The following is a 19,006-nucleotide window of genomic DNA, read 5'->3' on the forward strand; positions in this document are numbered from 1 at the left end:
GAAGGCAGACGCTTAATGACTGAGCCACTCAGGCGCCCCTAGGTACCATTTATTTTAGCAACCTTGTGTTACAGATACAGAAACTAAGACTCACAGCTAGACTGGAGGTCAAGTTGTCCGAGTTTAGTGCTCTGCCATACAGCTTCCTCATTTGTAAAATTAGGAAATAATACCCTCTCCTATTTGTCTCATAGGTTGCATCTAATCTTTTGTTTGTGAGAGCTCTTTAAAAGTGCAAAGTATAATTATTACTGTTTTTTAATTCTAGATCATATTATACATGTTGGGATTCGTAAGATTTCCTTCCATCAAGCAAATTAGAGATTAATATGTATTAAATTCTAAGTTCACACTTTTGAAAAAGGATAAGAGTTCGGAGGAATGGCTACTATTCTAATAGTTAACAATATTCAGTCTATCATTAAACCACTTAAATCTCTTTATAACACGATATCTAAGCCTCAGAGGATGGATTGCTTACTTTAATCAAAATAAAATTCCAAAAGAAAAAAGAAGCTATTTTATGTAATCAACAGTTTAAGATTTTTACTTGAATGGGGGCAAAAGGAATGCACAGGAATGTCTCCTCTTTGTAATGACTTCAGTGCTAGAGTAAATAAAGCAATAGTTTTGCAGGATTTCCTTTCCTTTGGTGCCTGCGGTCCTTGGTCACCGCTTTGAAGAATGAAGAGGTCGCCCAGACCAAGTAGTGGGCAGCAAAGCAAAGTTCATTGATAGTAAAGGGATAGTACAGAACTCCGGAAGAGAGAGGGGACCTGAGAGGGCTGCCATCAGCTTTTTAAGTCTAGGGGTTTTTGTTTTGTTTTGTTTTGTTTTTAGATTTTATTTATTTATTTAACAGAGAGAGAGAGAGAGAGAGAGATAGGGAGAGCAGGAACACAAGCAGGGGCAGTGGGAGAGGGAGAAGCAGGCTTTCCACCAAGCAGGGAGCCCGATGCGGGGCTCGATCCAAGGACCCTGGGATCATGACCTGAGCCGAAGGCAGACGCTTAACGACTGAGCCACCCAGGCGCCCCAGTCTAGGGGTTTTTAATGGGCTTGTTGGAGGGCTGTTTTAATCTGATTAACCCTCCCTATGCCTGTCATCCAACTAGGTTTTTGTCATCTATTTATCACGTGGGCAAGGGTGGAGGGCTCCTACCAGGGGATGTAAAATCCTTTAAAGGGTGGTTTCCTCTTAGGGCAGGGGCAGCTTGTCCCTGCACACCTTTCTTCCACCTATCCTTCATCAATAGATTTCATGAGAAAAGGAAACTTGAGTGAATATTCCTAGATCTGTTTTCAGTGACAATGAGATTATTGAAACAAGTAAGAAAAAATGTCCCATCTCAGCCCCCTCCCCCCAACCTCTCCAGGAGTTTACATATAAATCCTAGGTTGGCCCTTTACTTCAGGGCTTCTATTCTGAATGCTTCATTCCCTTCTCTGATCTTGGTCATTTCTACTGATCCTCTTCCTTGAAGGGAAGGGAAGGTTTCTGCAGGCTCAAGGTAGGGGGCTGGTTTATTTTGGCATGGGGCTGGATGTTGAGCCAGGGAGAAGAGGTCAGCAACAACTCCTAGCCCACTTAACTGGAAGAGTCAGGAGGCCTGGGCATTTGCTCTGCCAATGACCTTGAGTGAATCACTTGACACCCAGGCTTCCTGTCCCACAAATAGGAGGTTGCACTAAATAGCTTCCCGTGGTAAAAATCTGATCCTATAGGTGGCCCTAGCACTAGCAGTTCTAAACACAAGAGGTAAAGGGAAATATTAAAAGAAAAGAAATGGTGAGATATAAGAGGCTGGGAATAGAAAAGAAAAAGTTCTGGGGCGCCTGGGTGGCTCAGTTGTTAAGCGTCTGCCTTCGGCTCGGGTCATGATCCCAGGGCCCTGGGATCGAGCACCACGTCGGGCTCCCTGCTCGGCGGGAAGCCTGCTTCTCCCTCTCCCACTCCCCCTGCTTGTGTTCCTGCTCTCACTGTCTCTGTCAAATAAATAAAAATCTTAAAAAAAAAAAAAAAAGAAAAAGTTCTCGGTGAGGCTTAATGTGGATGCTAAGGAGTTGCCATCCCTGGGGTAAAAATGGATTGGTGGGGATGGAGATGAAAAGGCTTTACTTCTATTCACTTTTAGAATTTTAATCTCAACCATCATTTTGCCGGCAGAGTGCACACCTAATGCAGCCGAACTACATGGCGCCGTGTCCTGTTCTTAATGATCTTGACTTAAGCCCATCGTTGCATAGTACCCTTTAGTTACAGAAAATTTCCAAGTAGATAAAGCAAGGTGACCTCTGCATTTTGTTCTCCTGTTAGGTTTCGTAGGGTTTTAGAAGGACAAGCAACCCCGCAGGAGTAAACGGGAAGGGCAAAAAGCAGGAGGAGGGATCGGCAGGACTGGATGAGGCAGGCGGTCCGCGAAGCGTGCTGGGCGTTCCAGGGCGTCCCCGGACTCGGCGCGGGACGGGCGGGGTCGGCGCACGGACTGCATTTCCCAGGCTCCGCCGCCCCGTCTGGCCCCGCCCCCTCCGCCGCTGCGACCCCGCCCCCTCCACCCCGGGCTGCGCGGCGCGGCCCTGCTCGGCTCCGCTCGGCTCGGCGCCCGCCCGACTTCCCAGCGGCCCCGTGCGGCCCGGGCATGCCCAGTGCGGGCGCAGCGGCCCCGGCCCTGGGAGCGCCCGGGCGGGAGCTGGCGGCCGGGCGTGGAGGGTCCAATAGGAGCCGAGTGGGCCCGCGTTGGACGAGGGGCCGAGTGGGCCGGAGCCGCGGCGGCGGAGCGGCCGGGTAAGTGCAGACTGGCCGAGCCAGGCCACTGGCGCCGCGGCGGCTGGGGCCCTGCGAGGCCCTGCGAGGGCCCGAGCGCGGGCGTGCGTGGTTCCGGGCAGGGGCTTCGGGAGGGGAACCCTAGCAGGAAGGTTCTGGCCCGACTCGCAGCGCCGCGCGAGACGGTGCCCGAGGTGCGGCGCGTCTATGTTTAGCTCTGCGTGTGACCGGAGGTGAGCGTGCTCCGCACCTCGTGCACGGCTGGGTTCCTGGGGGGAAACTATGTTTCCGGTCGAAATTGGCAAGGAGCTACGGCGGAGACGGGTCCGAGCTGACCGGTGGACTTGGAGCCGTCTGTGGAGCCCTCGAGAGAAGCGAGGATGCTCACCCTTTCTGCCCCTGGTGTGGGCCAGAACAGCTTCCTCCTTTCCGGACTTGGGTTTGGTGGCTTAGAAATGAAAGAACAGGATTGTGCCCCAGAGGATGCTTAACAAGCTCTAATGACTATTCGGCATCTAAAGGCCACCTGTGTTTCTAGGTTCAAGAGAAGTGGCCCATGGGATGCTCGGGTTAAACAAACTCATTGCAAAGTTTGAGTAAAAAGAAGTCCCGACTGAGGGTTAGAATGCCAGCGTTTTTGAAGTTTGCAGTAGCCTTTCATTTGCTGTAATCTTGGGCAGGCATTTAACTTCGGAGACTCCAGTTCCTGCATCTGTAAAGTGATGAGAACCAGATGCATCTTATTTCCTTCCAACTCAGTTGTAAAGTTCCCCCTGTGTGGTCTTAAATTGTGGCAAGTTCTGTTTTTCTCCATGCCTCAGCTTTTTGTTAAACCGGGCAATTCATCAAGTATCCGTGAAGGAAGGCTGCTAGGGTCTCAGTACAGAATTGAGTGACTTGTCCTTCGACGGCCGCTGTTGGTTAGTAGGTAACCTGCCCCTTGTACGTGCGGAAGCCAGGTGTTAATGGCCACGGTTCAGATAACCCAGCTGTTCTGCTGGACTAGGACTGCCGTGCTTCACGCTCTTTGTCAGTGTCCTGTGAGAAATCCAGACTCAGTGATTGGCTTCCTCAAACTCCCAAGCTAGCTCAGTCTTTAGTGGGATTGTGTTTATATAGAAGTTACTGTTTTTCTGTTATTCAAGAAGACCTGTGAAGAATTTTAATATCCTTAATTTACAGAGGAGGAAGTAGCTGGTTAAGAATGAATCCGTGAGGGCGCCTGGGTGGCTCAGACGGTTAAGCGTCTGCCTTCGGCTCAGGTCATGATCCCAGGGTGCTGGGATCGAGTCCCGCATTGGGCTCCCTGCTCCTTGGGAGCCTGCTTCTCCCTCTGCTTCTCTCTCTCTCTCTCTCTCTCTGTCTCGCATGAATAAATAAATAAAATCTTAAAAAAAAAAAAAAAGAATGAATCCGTGATAGTCTTCAGAAACTGGTATCATGTACTGAATAGTTACTGTTCACCTGACAGTGAGTTACCCTGTCACCCTGAGGTGTTTTTGTTTTTAAGTGGAGTATTCACAGAAGTTTCTGAACCCTAGAAACTTCTTTATCTGAAGTAATAGGATTTGACCCCAGGAGCAGATGGTATATACGGTGTTGTGCAAGTTGTCCAGGTACCTTCCTACTGCAATATTCCCTGCTCTTCTGGTTCTGGGTGGCAGTAGTCCAGTTGGGTCAAGGTACAGTTTGAAGTGGTTATATGTGTGAGGGAAAATGTGCTTATGTTTTGAAATGGGAGTTTTATACAAGGTGCTTGTGAAACTGTCATAATTTTTGAAGCGAGGTTTCTCATTCACCTGAGAAATACCTAAAATGAGAAAGCTGTAGTGTTTTAAGGAATATTTATACACGGAACTTTTTTGACCTGATTTATATTCCACGGTTTCTTGCATGTTTATTAAAATTGTGTGTGTATATATGTATATATTTAAAGTTGGAAAACATGGGGAGGCCTATTTGGTCGTCTAGGTGGGCGATTTCACATTGTACCTTAAGCTTACTTGTGTGCCAAAGGACCCTGTGTGTGAAGTGCATATTTAGTCATTTTTGCCAGAACCTTCCTCTTGCTCTTGTATTTTCATTCAAGCGTTTGAGGTTCTACATCAAGTATAACTACCGCTTAGGAGGATACTGAAATGTAATTATCACTCATTTCCAAATACGCAAGTATTTGGGATGTGTAGGAGGGATGGTTTGGACATCAAGGCCCAGAGAGGAGACTCCTGGACTGAGAGCACATTTACCCCCACGTAAAAGTGGAAGGAAGGGTGGGAAGTGACTTAAAAATTGTATTGCTTTCAGGTTTCCGCAGTTACAGGTATACCTTCATTAGTTCCCTGTGTTCCTATCTATGGGAGTGCCCGAATCTGCTACACTCCTGGTAGAGATGCAAGTATGTGGAAAAGTCCTTAGGTAGAAATGTACGTGAAGTAACTTACCTGGAAGATACCTATTTGTTGCCCCATTATGCTCCATCTGTTTCTAGGTCCTTCATGATGAAAGATTTTGAGACGCTGCTTCCTCCTCTGTGTAGTTGGTAGTTCGGGTGGCGAAGAGATGGCTGACAGTGTCAAGACCTTTCTCCAGGACCTTGCCAGGGTGAGTACATCGCTGTGTCATCTCTTGATCTTTTTTTTTTTTTTTTAAAGATTTTATTTATTTATTTGACAGAGAGAGAGATAGCGAGAGCAGGAACACAAGCAGGGAGAGTGGGAGAGCGAGAAGCAGGCTTCCTGCCGAGCAGGGAGCCCGATGTGGGACTCGATCCCAGGACCCTGGGATCATGACCTGAGCTGAAGGCAGACGCTTAACGACTGAGCCCCCCAGGCGCCCCATCTCTTGATCTTTTTGCTGCAGGAACTGACTAGGAGATCCTTTAGGTTTTTTGGGGGGGGCAATTTTTGTTATATTTGTTGGGTCCCTCACCTATAGGTTTTCATTCTCATCCACACTACTCGGGAGATTAAGTATTATCTTGCATCTTCCAGAAGCTTGGGAAAGCTGTCTAGTGAGTGTCTCTAGTATTGGAACCTTGGTTAGTTTGACTCCAGAGCCTTTTTTTCAAAAAAGTTTCTATTTTGGAATAATTTTGGACTTACAGAAAAGTTGCAAAATAGTACAAAGAGTTGCCCTATATCCTTCACCAGCATCAAGTTATTCTATGCAACCATGGTCTGCTGGCCAAAATTAAACAATGAACATTGATAGAATACTATTACTTGAACTACTTTATTCCTATTTACATTACAGAACCTACTTTCTCCCCATTCTGCATGGTGCAGATGACGATGCTCTAGGAAAATGTCCCGTAAAGATCTGTTTAGGACTTAGTAACCCAAATTAACCAATAGCAGAAAATTCCATTATAGTGTGTGTCTGAGGCTTAATGCCCTGGTTGTAGCCCCTGTAGCTATATCCTTGGGAGCAGGGGGCTCCTTCCTCAGTGGGAATGCTTAAAAGTTTATTACCTTTGAGTAAAAGAGGGGGAATTGAAGGAGTATCTTAGAAGGGTCAAAGAGACTTAATGCAATGAGATCTTTTTTTTTTTTTTTTTTTAAGATTTTTATTTATTTATTTGAGAGAGGGAAAGGGAGCATGAGCAGGGGGAGGAGTAGAGGGAGAACCAGACTCCCCACTGAGCAGGGAGCCTGATATGGAGGCTCTAGGGGCTTGATCCCAGGACCCTGGGATCATGACCTGAGCCAAAGGCAGACACTTAACCAATTGTAAGCCACCCAGGCGCCCTGAGATCTACTTTTAATAACTTTACCTCATCTTGCCATTCTTGTGCTATAAAATTTCAACCCTAGATCAGTTCTACAATGCACTGTTAATGTTTGTCTGACCCAGTTAGACTGTAAGCATTCAGGGGTGGGAATCCTGTCATCGTCTTAGCACATACAAGGCCCTCAGCCCTTTGAACTTCACTACCTTAAATATTTAAACAGTTTGTGGAAGATTTAGAAGTTAAAAGCAAGATAAACCTCTACTTGCAGATAAAAAGATCAGGTGCACACTGTGCCAATTTATGCTGTCGGTGGTTAGTACATAACCACTTGGCCCATTCCCATTTTTCTGTATCCTGGCAGTTATCTCCAAAATTTGTTAGTAGCTAATAATAGGTAAAAATGCCATTTTTTAGTCCAGATTGGCCTTTGCTTCCAGAATGTTTTTTTTTTTTTTTTAAAGATTTTATTTATTTATTCATGAGAGACAGAGAGAGAGGCAGAGGAAGAAGCAGGCTCCCAAGGAGCAGGGAGCCCAATGTGGGACTCGATCCCAGGACCCTGAGATCATGACCTGAGCCGAAGGCAGACGCTTAACCATCTGAGCCACCCAGGCGCCCCAGAATGTTTTTTTTTCCACCTATTCTTTGTGAGGTTGAATATCCCGGTGCTACCAATCCATTTTGGACATAAATCTGTTGTGGCACATATTTTAAACTATTTTTGTTGTTTTTTGGTTGTATACTTGTCCTGGTAGGCTACCCGTTTCTTGAGCGTTTTCATGTGACCAATGTCTAGCTCACTGAGGATGCTTAACATGTGGGTGGATGGATGGATGAATGAAGTTTTTGGAACTGGGTGATAGGCTATTCTGGGGTTTGTAGCACTAACTTTTCCACTGTTGGAGCTCTTTCAATATGGTGGGCAAGTGCCCCTGTCACTGTCTTTATAGACTTAACAACCCTCTCCCCCTTCATACACTCCTTAAGGACATTCTTTCCTCTAGCTATACTACCATGTTGTTTCTGTTTTATGTGGCATGCTCTCATCCTCCAGCTCTTACTGGATATCTTACAGTATTGATTTCTTTGTCCTTCCCTAACTGTGGTCCAGCCTCTGGTCCTTTCTAGAGACCAGTGTTTAATTTGTCCTTGTATCCCTGGAGTTTAGTAGTGATTTATACTATACTATACTCACTACTGAGGACCCTGGGATCAAGCCTGCATCGGGCTCCCTGCTCAGCCAGGAGCCTGTTTCTCCCTCTCCCTCTGCCACTTCTCCTGCTTGTGATCTCTTTTTCTCTGTCAACTTAAAAAAAAAAAAAGGGATACGCATTCTAATACGGGAAAAAATGTGTATATATACATGTAAATAATAAGTTAATTTAGCACATTTATTATTGGTAAATCTGGAGAAAGGATATTTAGAAGTTCTGTTCTTAGAACTGCTGTAAATTTTGAATTATATCAAGCTGTCAAGGCTCCCTTAAGCCATGTGGCAAAATAAGTTCAGTGGTTTCCACTGTTAACTTCACTTTATGTAACTTAGGGAAGTCTTCTGTGATCCATAATCCTTCCTCTTTAAAATAATACTTTAAAATACTTTAAAATAATACCCTTGTCTATAGGGAATCAAAGACTCCATCTGGGGAATTTGTACCATCTCAAAGCTAGATGCTCGGATTCAGCAAAAGAGAGAGGAGCAGCGTCGAAGAAGGGCAAGCAGTGTGCTGGCACAAAGGAGAGCCCAAAGTATAGAAAGGAAGCAAGAGAGGTAAGGAGTGGGGCTGATGTCAGGAAATGTCTGAGGGGGAGGGACTTCAGGAAGTGACTGGTCCTTAGTATAGAATTAAGACCCTATATAGTCACTTAGAATTTCAGTACCCCCTTGTTTGCTTTTTGCATTTTTGCATTTTTTTCCAAAAAATATTACAGGTGACTCTTCCCCCACCCCACCCCCCCGCCCCACATTGAATTAAACTAGGGTCTAGCAATCATGCTTGCTGAGAATGTCCTGGTGTTTTAAAAGACAGAATGGTGAATCGAGAACCACACACACACACAAAGAAGAAAAACTGCTTCTCTAGAAATATTTTTAGATTTTTCTCATTGACACTAGGAGAACATTGGGAGAATAATAGGTGCTAGAAAAATAACAGTAACAACAAAAGGTCTAAGGTGGGGAGTGACTGAATGATGATCTGGAAATAGCCTGTATATCTTATGAGCTAAATACATGTGGTCTTTTCCAGTGAGCCACGTATCGTTAGTAGAATTTTCCAGTGCTGCGCTTGGAATGGTGGAGTATTCTGGGTAAGTTCTTTTTCCTCAAACGCCAGGTGCCTTATCTTCAGGTTGTTGCTATGTTAATAGTTCTTGACTCTTGCCTTGAAACTGAAACAAGTAGTTTTCACGTGGTGATACATGCTCAAGACCATAACTGAGGAGTCTGTGCACCAGTGGTGATTTTATTCCCACACAAAGAACACTTGTATGTAAATGTTAGGGATAGCCCTAAATATACACTTTTATTTTTATTTATTTTTTATTTTATTTTTTGAGAGAGAACACAAACAGGGAGGCAGAGGGAAAGGGAGAGAATCTCAAGCAGGCTCCGTGCCCAGCACAGAGCCCAATGTGGGTCTTGATCCCATGACCCTGAGATCATGACCTGAGCCAAAATCAGGAGTCAGATGCTTAACCAGCTGAGCCACCCAGGCGCCTCTACACTTTTATTAAAAAAAAAAAAACGACTCTTTCACCAGTTTTAATGTTAAAAGAGTTCCTCTTGACATTGGACATTTTGGCTAAGAGCCACTATGGGAGATCATAAGGGAAGGGCAGAAGGACAGGGGCAAGGTTATCCTCTCATCTGGTCTTATCAATCTATTAGAATTGATTACTATTAAAACCCATACCAGAAAAAGTTACCTAGAGTTCATCAAGAGCCAACACAGACTTAAGGGAAGTTTAAGTACTTTGAAGAACAGGTAGTTAAATTTTTTTTTTTTTTTGACTTGGAATTCAATATAACTCAAGTTGTCTTGATCTAAACATTTCACAGATGTTTCCAGATGTTTAATAAAGTATTACTACGTATTTAGTATGTACCTGTGTTTTGGTCTGAACAATATTTGAAACGTTCATCTATGTCCCCAGGAGTCTCACTGTTTTCACAGGCAATGTCAGGTTTGTACCTTAGGGGAGTATTGGGAGATAGAAATAGCTCTCAGTTTTGGTGTCTCTTCAAGTTTCCTTGAAAAGTCACCTCTATCTGGAAAATAATGACACTGAAACTTGGAACTCTTGTTTTAAAGAAGAGCTGTTAATGTTTATTACTTCTTTCCCTTAGTTAAGTCTCCTCTTGTTTTATCGAGTGTTTATTCCTGTACTACAGTCGGTGACAGCCCAAATTATTGGTAAGTATATGCATTGCTGTGTGCCACCTGCCTGGGATGGGGGTGGGAAGTATTTCCCTGTCTCCCTCACTTCATGGAACACTACTGCGTACCAGGAGCTTTAGACGTTCTTAGCTCAAGCCTCTCAACCACCCTTTGAGTGGGTACTGTTACCGATAGCTTTTTTATGGTTGAGGAAATAGAAATTGGTTACTGAGGTTAAACCATTAGTAAGTGACAGAACTGGGATTGAAACTCGGGTAGTTTCCTGCATAGTGTGTGCTGTTAGGGACCTCTCAGTCACCACCAGGTAAGCAGCACAGATGGCTCCTCTGAATGAGAGCTGTGACTAGAGGTGGCTGTGTGTCCGAAGAGGACAGCTGTCTGAAATCTGTATGGTGATGCGCTGGCAGGAAACGTAGGTGGGGGGTGGGGGGAAGAGTGACCACCTAGGAGTTCCATGTTTGGTCTTTAAACTGACAACTCTTTTCCCCCGCTTTTTTTAGGTGATCCATCACTACATGGAGATGTTTGGTCGTGGCTGGAATTCTTCCTTACGTCCATTTTCAGTGCTCTTTGGGTGCTCCCTCTGTTTGTGCTTAGCAAAGTTGTAAATGCCATTTGGTTTCAAGTAGGTCCATGGCAGAATGGAGTCTGGGTCCTGCAGCGTAATGGTTGATGGGTGGTGGGTTGATGGGTGGCAGGTTTTAGCCTGGTGGTTGGTGGCCATGCAGGGAATGATTTCATAGCCTTAACCTTTCTTGCTCATGCAGCCAGTGGGTGATCTTTGTGCACTTGTAAAATGGAATTATTGTCTCAGGCCACAAAAGCCTCCCTTGGCCAGATGTCCAGGAGCTTTTCTCACCTGGCAGATTTAATGGTAGACCAGCGACCTTAGCTTTGGGGGTGGGTGGTGAAGCCATCTTACTCATGTTTTGGTGAGCTACTTTCTCTGTTACAGGACATAGCTGACCTGGCATTTGAGGTATCAGGGAGGAAGCCTCACCCATTCCCTAGTGTCAGCAAAATAATTGCTGACATGCTCTTCAACCTTTTGCTGCAGGCTCTTTTCCTCATCCAGGTGAGACTGGCCTTCTGGGTACATGGGCAAATTTTGAAAAAAGGTTCGTTAAAAGGAGCTTCACAAAGACAGAGTATTGCATTTAAACTGGGGCAGATAAGCTTTATGGGAGGTAATGATTTTTAAATCATTTTTTCACAGAAACAACTAGAAAATTTAAAAATTGTAAAATAATAAGCAACATGAATTGACCTCCTCTTCCCTGCCCATGGGCATTCTCCACTCTCCTGCTGTCGAGAAACGTGAGGAGCATCTATGAGGCTGTATTACACAGGCAGAGGGGGATGACTCATGGTGGCGGGCGAAGAGTGTTCGGTCTTGAAGCTTTGGGATTCCAATTTCCCATATTTGTTCTTTAGGGGATGTTCGTGAGTCTCTTTCCCATCCACCTTGTTGGTCAGCTGGTTAGTCTTCTGCATATGTCCCTTCTCTACTCACTGTACTGCTTTGAATATCGTTGGTTCAATAAAGGTGAGTCCATCTAAAGAAACTCAGAAGTAGGGGGTCCAGTTTGGAAGTGCTGCTAAATGGACTTCTCGAGAACTGTTCAGTACTTAGGCCCTTGGTAAACCATCTTTGGAAGGAAGCAGCCTCTTTGGCAAGAGGGAATTTACACTTGGTTTAGGGGGTTTAATCCGTAACTTTGATGCCGGGGGATGTGGCCACGTAACATTACCTTCATGGTGCTTAATGTGATGCAGCTCTGACTGAGCCATACAGTGGCATAAAGGAGCACGCATTTTCTTGAATTCGAGAAATCAATTTGATGTCCGTGCTTTCATATTCTTTGGGGGATGTTTTAAAGACCTTGGCATATTTGTCCAGTTGTCTATGGTTAGAAGAGGTTACTTGGTTTCTAGAGAATGGCTGCCTTTTTATTTGATACCTTACTTTGTTCAAGACTAATCATGACAAAGGATGCTGATGTTGTAATTCATAATTCCTAGCAGCTTTGAAATTGTGATTATTGAATTGAAACACTTCACACAGAAGCCTTATATCATTATTTGGACAATTCCAATTTATATGCTTTAACTGTTCCAAATGACAGATGTGTACCTAAAAACTCAAACCTCAAATAATTTGTCTACCGTATGTAGTCATTTGACTAAAAGGAAGTAAGCAATCTAATTATTAATTGTATTGGCTGTCTTGTCTTAGGAATTGAAATGCACCAGCGGTTGTCAAACATAGAAAGGAATTGGCCTTACTACTTTGGATTTGGCTTGCCCTTGGCTTTCCTCACAGCAATGCAGTCCTCATACATTATCAGGTAATTTGGCCAGAGGGACTTGATGGGGACTAGTAAAAATACTCAGTGTAGGGAGCATCTTCTGTATGCCTGGTGTTATGGTAGGCACTTATTTATAGGCCATCAGGAGGCCTGTAGACTTTTTCTCTTTGACAGATAGACATTTGTCAGCATTAAAATCTAGTCTGCATGATGCTAAATGCCATATTCTTTTATATTGCCTCCCAGAGCAGTGTTTACTGTAGCTAGTGCTTAGGAAAACAAAAAAAGTTTTTTTTGAAGATGTGTTTGATAGATTAAGGTTTCATCAAGCCATGATGTTAGCTCTGGAGGCAAGGGAACTCTGGGCTTCTAATCTCTTCTCCAGAGTCATGGTTGTCATGAAGGTGTCTGTTCCTCTTCTGTTTACAGTGGCTGCCTCTTCTCCATCCTCTTTCCTCTATTTATTATCAGCGCCAATGAAGCAAAGACCCCTGGCAAAGCATAGTAAGTACTAGCCGGTATTAGCTAAAGTGTAGTAAGCTGTGTCTCTGTATAAAGGATCGGGACTATAAGGTCACAATTATAGGAATGAGACTCTTTTTTAAAAAATAATCTCTTACAGTGTAGGAAAGCGTTAATATACACTATGATGAGAGAAGAACACTTTTGGAATATATCCCCCAATTTTCCCCAGGCACATATGCACATATGTTTCAGAAAATCATGCTGTTATACATATTCTTAAAATTTAAGTCACTGAATATAAGGCACTTTAGACACCTGTAGTGAAACCCATTTTTGTAAGAATGGTCAACTTTTTATAGTGGATCATGTGATCTGGCTTACATGAGTTTATTGATAGTGATAGTAAAACAAAGTATTTTTTAATATTTTATTTATTTGAGCGAGAGTATGAGGGGGCCGGGCAGCAGAGGGAGAGGGAGAAGCAGATTCACTGCTGAGCAGGTTCCTCTGGGCTCGATCCCACGACCCTGAGATCATGACCTGAACCAAAGGCAGACGCTAAACTGACTGTGCCACCCGGGTGCCCCAAAACAAAATATTTTAAAATGAATCTTTAGCAGGGTGCCTGGGTAGTGCAGCCGGGTCAGTGTCTGACTTTTGATTTCGGTTCAGGTCATGATCTCAGGGTCGTGAGATCAGGCCCCATGTTGGGCTCCGTGCTGAGCGTGGAGCCCACTTGAAATTCTCTCTCCCTTTTTCTCTGACCTTCCCTCACCACTCGAGCACTCGTTCGTTTGTGCGTGCATGTTCTCTCCCTAAAAACAAATTTAAAAAACAAAATGAAGTGAATCTTTAGCAATAATAATAGCAATCCTAAAGTTTTACCATTTATTTTTTAATATGTATATATTTTTAAATTTATTTATTTGACAGAGACACAGCGAGAGAGGGAACACAAGCAGGGGGAGTGGGAGAGGGAGAAGCAGGCTTCCCGCTGAGCAGGGAGCCCGATGTGGGGCTTGATCCCAGGACCCTGGGATCACGACCTGAGCCGAAGGCAGACGCTTAACGACTGAGCCACACAGGCGCCCCAAGTTTTACCATTTTAAAAAAAGTTTAATCTTTGATCAATTTTGGTTGAGTCAGTGAGGATACATGTATTAGAAATTTCAGATCTGTTTCAGGTGTTTGCTTACTCTTACTACCCTGCAGTGCTTAGTGTAATGGCAGTCTCTGGTGTAATTGGCTTTCCCTTGAAACTCTTGAACATGAAGCACATATAGTATATCTTCAAACATAGCTGGAGGTTTATAAACAGCTACAGAAAAGTACTTCTCCAATCAGAATTAATCTGAAATGTAACTTTATTTCTTCTGAGCCTTTATACTTCAAACGGTGATTCCATTGCACTCATGACAGCAGCTGGACCCAGCGCCTTCTTTAGTTGCTGCCTGTTAACCCGTGTGTCTAAAATCTGTATAGTACTTCCTTGATCAAATTTCAGTTGTCTTGTTTTCCCCTATGTCATTTTAAGTTTAATGTAGTCAGGTAAGTTGTCAAGTAATTAAAACATTAAGTTTGATGAACTGGGGATCTAACAAGTCGGGTCTCTTGCCTTCCAGCCTTTTCCAGCTGCGCCTCTTCTCCTTGGTGGTTTTCTTAAGCAACAGACTTTTCCACAAGACGGTCTACCTGCAGTCCGCCCTGAGTAGCTCGACCTCTGCAGAGAAATTCCCTTCACCGCATCCGTCTCCTGCCAAACTGAAGGCTGCTGCAGGCCACTGAGTCGCCTGCCATCCAGAGGAGATGGGTGGGTTTGGAAGCAGGCTGTAGAAGCTCTTTTCCTCGTACCCTCCTCTGCCCGGGAACGCAGGACCCGCTCTGCCAAGGGCCCTCTGCCTATTCCAGTCTGAGGAATTGGGACTTTTGTCTCTGGTGCGCTTAAGGCAGAATCTTCCTGACACCAGTGTGTGGATTTTTAACACCGGTGAGTCTGAATGGACCACAGGTTTTTCTGTAGCTCTTTTCTAGCACTTGCCAGCCCCCGTGCCTGGACTGATTGGAATACTGTTTTTGTCCCTGTGCCATTGACCCTCCCAGCTCCCCGTCCTGCCTTCCACCACCCTCGGATGAATGGATTTTGTAATTCTAGCTGTTGTGTTTTGTGGACCTGTTAATTTGTGTTGTTTTTCTGTGAAGCACATGTATTGGATGTGGGAGAGAAAGGAGTATCTCACTTGCTCCCAGCCACTCCCTTCATAGCCATCACTGTCTAGTGTTTCTTGTAACTCAGGTTAGATTCGGGTCTCTCTGGCTCCACTGCAAAAAAACAAGTCTGAAGAGATGGGACAGGAGGAAAGACCTCACAGCCAGATCTGCTGGGTTTGGGGGAGTGATTTTCTTTCTTCCCCTTGAAGGGGAAGAAGCTTTTTCACTGGTACCTTTAAAGTTCCCCAGCTAAAGGGAGGTACCAGTTCTGGACAAGTGCCACCGCAACACCGAATGCTCAGAGACCCTGAACTTGGAACTCGGAAGGTCTGAAGTGTACTGCTGGCCGCTGCTGGGTCTGTCTGGTATTTCAAAGGAATATTGGGTGCTGCAAATAGGAACTGAAGGGGTACACTTATTAAACCCATTAAGCCTGTGATTGGTTGGTGTTTTCCTGTCATTTTAAAGAGACTAAATATGGTGGGGGGGGCAGATGTCAAAACACTTGTCCAATTTTAAAATGTCACAATTAAACGTGAGCTGGTTTCCGACAAGCGTGTAGTGGTTGAATTTTCAAAAATCATCACCTTGGGAAATGTTAAAAGGGTTAAGTGGAACCACGACTTTGCCTCAGACAATTTGGTTGTAGTTTTGAGAGATTAGTCCTGAAAAGTGTTCCGTGAGGAAGTGTGGATTATGGGATTATAACCATGTTTACATCTTATGATAGAATTGGGAATTGTTTTAAAGTCCCTATGCATGTCTCCTGTGTATTCACGAAGGGAGAGAGGTCCTTTCAGGTTTCAGCGTGTTGAACATTTGCATTAGGGAAGAGATTAGACATTTGGTTAACAGAAACCCTTACAAGATGATAAGGATATAAAAATCCTTGCTGGGAGACCTACAAGCAAGTTCAAAGTACAGGTTTTAGAACAGTGGGCATCTTGGAAGTGGGTGTTGTTAGCAGCTTGTGCACAAGAAATTGCCAAAGACAGAGCTGAAATAAGATGTTCCAGTATTCCTCTGTGACCCCTTTGGTCAGTTGGCCATGTTGCTGTGGGTTGGTTTCAAGAAGACCTCAGTACTTCAGCAGCCGTTACCTTAAGGTGAGTGTAAAGTTTTACAACTGGCTTTGTTCTTTACGGGCCCACATCTTAGCTGCCTGAAATCTGTGTTTGTACCAACTAAGCTGGTCTTAAAGGGTGAGTTGTTCCGTGGATGAAGGCACATGGTTCTTACCCAGCACTGTGCCTCGCTATGGAAAAATGCGCAAAGTCGGAAGCGAGGAGTCTGCAAAGTTTTATTGGTGTAATTGAAATACCAGGCCTGAAATTGAAAGGCCAGGCATATCTGCACTAAAAATCTGACAACCATCTCAAATAAGATGTCCACAAAAGCAGAGTCAATTCCTCTTACATTTTCACTAGGGCAGTGGTTGGGAAATGAGGAGCAAAGGGAGAGTAGGCTCCTTTTTTGCCAAGTTCAGAATGGCAATTGGAGGCAAACTGACAGTAACTGAAAGGAAGGGAGATCGTACTGCTAAACATGAGAGAGCTTGAGTTTTAACCATGCAACCAGGAGGATCTAAGACCTCCTGTTCACAAAAGTCCTTTTCAGGGATAAGCGTCAGCTTGAACAGGCGTATGGGATTCAAAAGACTGCCCTTTTATCCCATCTAGAGCTCAGTTGTCTATGATAGCAACTTGAAAAATTGGAAAGTGGATACTTCAGACCTGAGTACGTTTGCTAAGTCTGTTGGAAACTTTGAAGTGGACAGGTTAGTGTACTGACTTGTTCATTGCTCTGCACTTAGTAAGGAGCCAAGATAAAGTTGAAGAGGAATTGTGACAAACTGGAGCAAACCCAGAAGAAGGCAGTCAGTGGCTAGAGGTTTTTGAACAGCCTTAAAAGGATGACAGGTGTAGGAATAAAAAGGCAATTACAGTTGTCTGTTCACTGTCTATTCATTTTCCATCCTCTTGTATTTTCTGATTATAGAAGTAGGACATTCAGCTTCTATATTCACATGTTTACCTCCATCAGGACTGCTCTGGTAAAGGTTATCAGCTCAGTAGTACAATGGAATAGAACTTTCCCTCCTCCCTATTAATATTCCTCCTATGCTATATGACCCACAGAAGTTAAAATGAAGTTGACTTCAGGTCAGTGCAACATGCCTTTTAAACAATGACAGCCATGCATCAGTGAGGTATGTTGGATGGACCTAAAGTGAGTCCATAGAGCCAGTCAAGGATCAAGTGGGGAATGGATGACTTTATCATGTAACATTTAAGTGCCTTATCTGTTGGGCACTTTGCAAAGCACTGGGGGATTCAAGGGTGAACCAGAAAGATGATTACTGTCCTCTTGGACCTAAACATGGAGAGTGACAAGTGATAAAGCAAATTTTTAAAAATAACACAATCAGGGCGCCTGGGTGGCTCAGTCGTTAAGCGTCTGCCTTCGGCTCAGGTCATGATCCCAGGGTCCTGGGATCGAGTCCCACATCAGGCTCCCTGCTCTGCGGGAAGCCTGCTTCTCCCTCTCCCACTCCCCTTGCTTGTGTTCCTGCTCTCACTATGTCTCTCTCTCTGTCAAAAAAATAAATAAAATCTTTAAAAAATAAATAAATAAAAAATAAAAATAACACGATCAAAATGCTGCTACTTTCCCTAGGTCTCAAAGCTAGATATAAAACATTGGATTTCAGGGAATCTCAGGGTGAGAGGTCAGGCTATACATTCAGCCTCCTATTCTTGTACTCATCTGATTTCAAATTTAAATATTTTGTAGTGCTTTAGATAAGTAGTTCTGGATCAGCATCAGAATTATCTCTGGAGCTTTCCCTAAATACACATACTACCTGACCCTGGAGGAAATTTAATTCCAGAAAAAAAAGTAACTTTAAAAATTCTAATAACTACTCTAGGGGCGCCTAGGTGGCTCAGTCGTTAAGCATCTGCCTTTGGCTCAGGTCATGATCCCAGAGTTCTAGGATCGAGCCCCACATCAGGCTCCCTGCTCGACGGGAAGCTTGCTTCTCCCTCTCCCATTCCCCCCTGCTTGTGACCCCTCTCTCACTGTCAAATAAATAAAATCTTAAAAAAAAAAATTCTAATAACTACTCTCATAGAAATTTGGGAAACTATTGCATCCGTAAAGTAAGAACAGATTGTTGTGAAAAGGGGACAGAATAGGAAAGTTCTCGGAACTTAAAACAGTTGTGGAAGTAAATGAAATGGCTTATAAAAGTGATAGATGTGCACAGACATTTCTACAAAGAAGACCTACAGATGGCCAAGAGACACATGGAAAGATGTTCAACATCATAATCAGGGAAATGCAAATCAAAACTACAATGAGACATCACCTCACACTTGTCAGAATGGTTAAAATAAACACAAGAAAAAGTGTTGGTGAGGATGGAGAAAAAGGAACCCTTGTGCACTGTTGGTGGGAATGCAAACTGGTGCAGCCACTGTGGAAAACAGCATGGAGTTTCCTCAAAAAATTTAAAAATAGAACCACCCTATGATATCCAGTAATTGCACTATTGGGTATTTACCAAAAAAAATACAAAAATACTAATTCAAAGGGATGCATGCACCCTAATGTTTATTGCAGCATTATTTACATTAGCCAAACTCTGGAAGCAGCCCAGGTGTCCTTTGATAGGTGAATGGATATATATACATACATACAGTGGGATATTATTCAGCCACAAAAAGAATGAAATCTTGCCATTTTCAATGACATGGATGGAGCTAGAGAATACGATGCTAAGTGAAATAAGTCAGAGAAAACAAATACTATATGATCTCACTCATATGTGGAATTTAGAAACAAATGAGCATAGAAAAAAGACAAACCAAGAAACAGACTCTTAACTATAGAGAACAAACTGATGGTTACCAGAGAGGAGGTGGGTGGGTGGCTGGGGGAGATAGGGGAAGGGGATTACGCATCATGAGAAAAAGATTAAATGATAAAGTATATAAAAAAGTGACACTGAAGAGCCTAAATTAGAGAATTGCAAGATAAAACTGAGGAAATTTCTCAGAATATAATGATCAAGACATGGAAAAAGTTAATCATGGAAATGTCCAAGAATCAGGAGGTCTGACACTTG

General features: G+C 43.8%; 1 protein-coding gene across 2 annotated transcripts; it reads left to right on the forward strand.

Annotated features, from left to right (window-relative positions):
• The first annotated feature begins 2,584 nt into the window (after positions 1 to 2,584).
• On the forward strand, positions 2,585 to 15,428 carry EI24 (EI24 autophagy associated transmembrane protein). 2 transcript variants are annotated; one of them, XM_035009234.1, is made up of 11 exons: positions 2,585 to 2,785; positions 5,253 to 5,365; positions 8,120 to 8,265; positions 8,744 to 8,804; positions 9,844 to 9,910; positions 10,396 to 10,520; positions 10,851 to 10,970; positions 11,330 to 11,441; positions 12,132 to 12,243; positions 12,634 to 12,708; positions 14,292 to 15,428. In XM_035009234.1, the coding sequence occupies exons 2-11, from the start codon at positions 5,324 to 5,326 to the stop codon at positions 14,452 to 14,454; spliced, it is 1,023 nt and encodes a 340-aa protein (XP_034865125.1). In that variant the 5' UTR covers positions 2,585 to 2,785; positions 5,253 to 5,323; the 3' UTR covers positions 14,455 to 15,428. The 2 variants fall into 2 exon arrangements, with proteins under 2 accessions (XP_034865125.1, XP_034865126.1); XM_035009235.1 differs by lacking the exon at positions 12,634 to 12,708.
• The last annotated feature ends 3,578 nt before the right edge of the window (positions 15,429 to 19,006 follow it).

The sequence above is a fragment of the Mirounga leonina genome, unplaced genomic scaffold, assembly GCF_011800145.1.
Source record: "Mirounga leonina isolate KUSES-001 unplaced genomic scaffold, KU_Mleo_1.0 Mir_153, whole genome shotgun sequence".
In the NCBI taxonomy this organism is placed as follows: Eukaryota; Metazoa; Chordata; class Mammalia; order Carnivora; family Phocidae; genus Mirounga; species Mirounga leonina.

What these genes read in the sequence shown, in the direction of transcription:
- EI24 (XM_035009234.1), top strand. Translation starts at nt 5,324, where the DNA reads ATGGCTGACAGTGTCAAGACCTTTCTCCAGGACCTTGCCAGG. An exon ending in AGGCTCTTTTCCTCATCCAG is followed by an intron (nt 10,971 to 11,329) that starts GTGAGACTGGCC and finishes TTTGTTCTTTAG; the next exon opens with GGGATGTTCGTGAGTCTCTT. An exon ending in ATATCGTTGGTTCAATAAAG is followed by an intron (nt 11,442 to 12,131) that starts GTGAGTCCATCT and finishes GTCTTGTCTTAG; the next exon opens with GAATTGAAATGCACCAGCGG.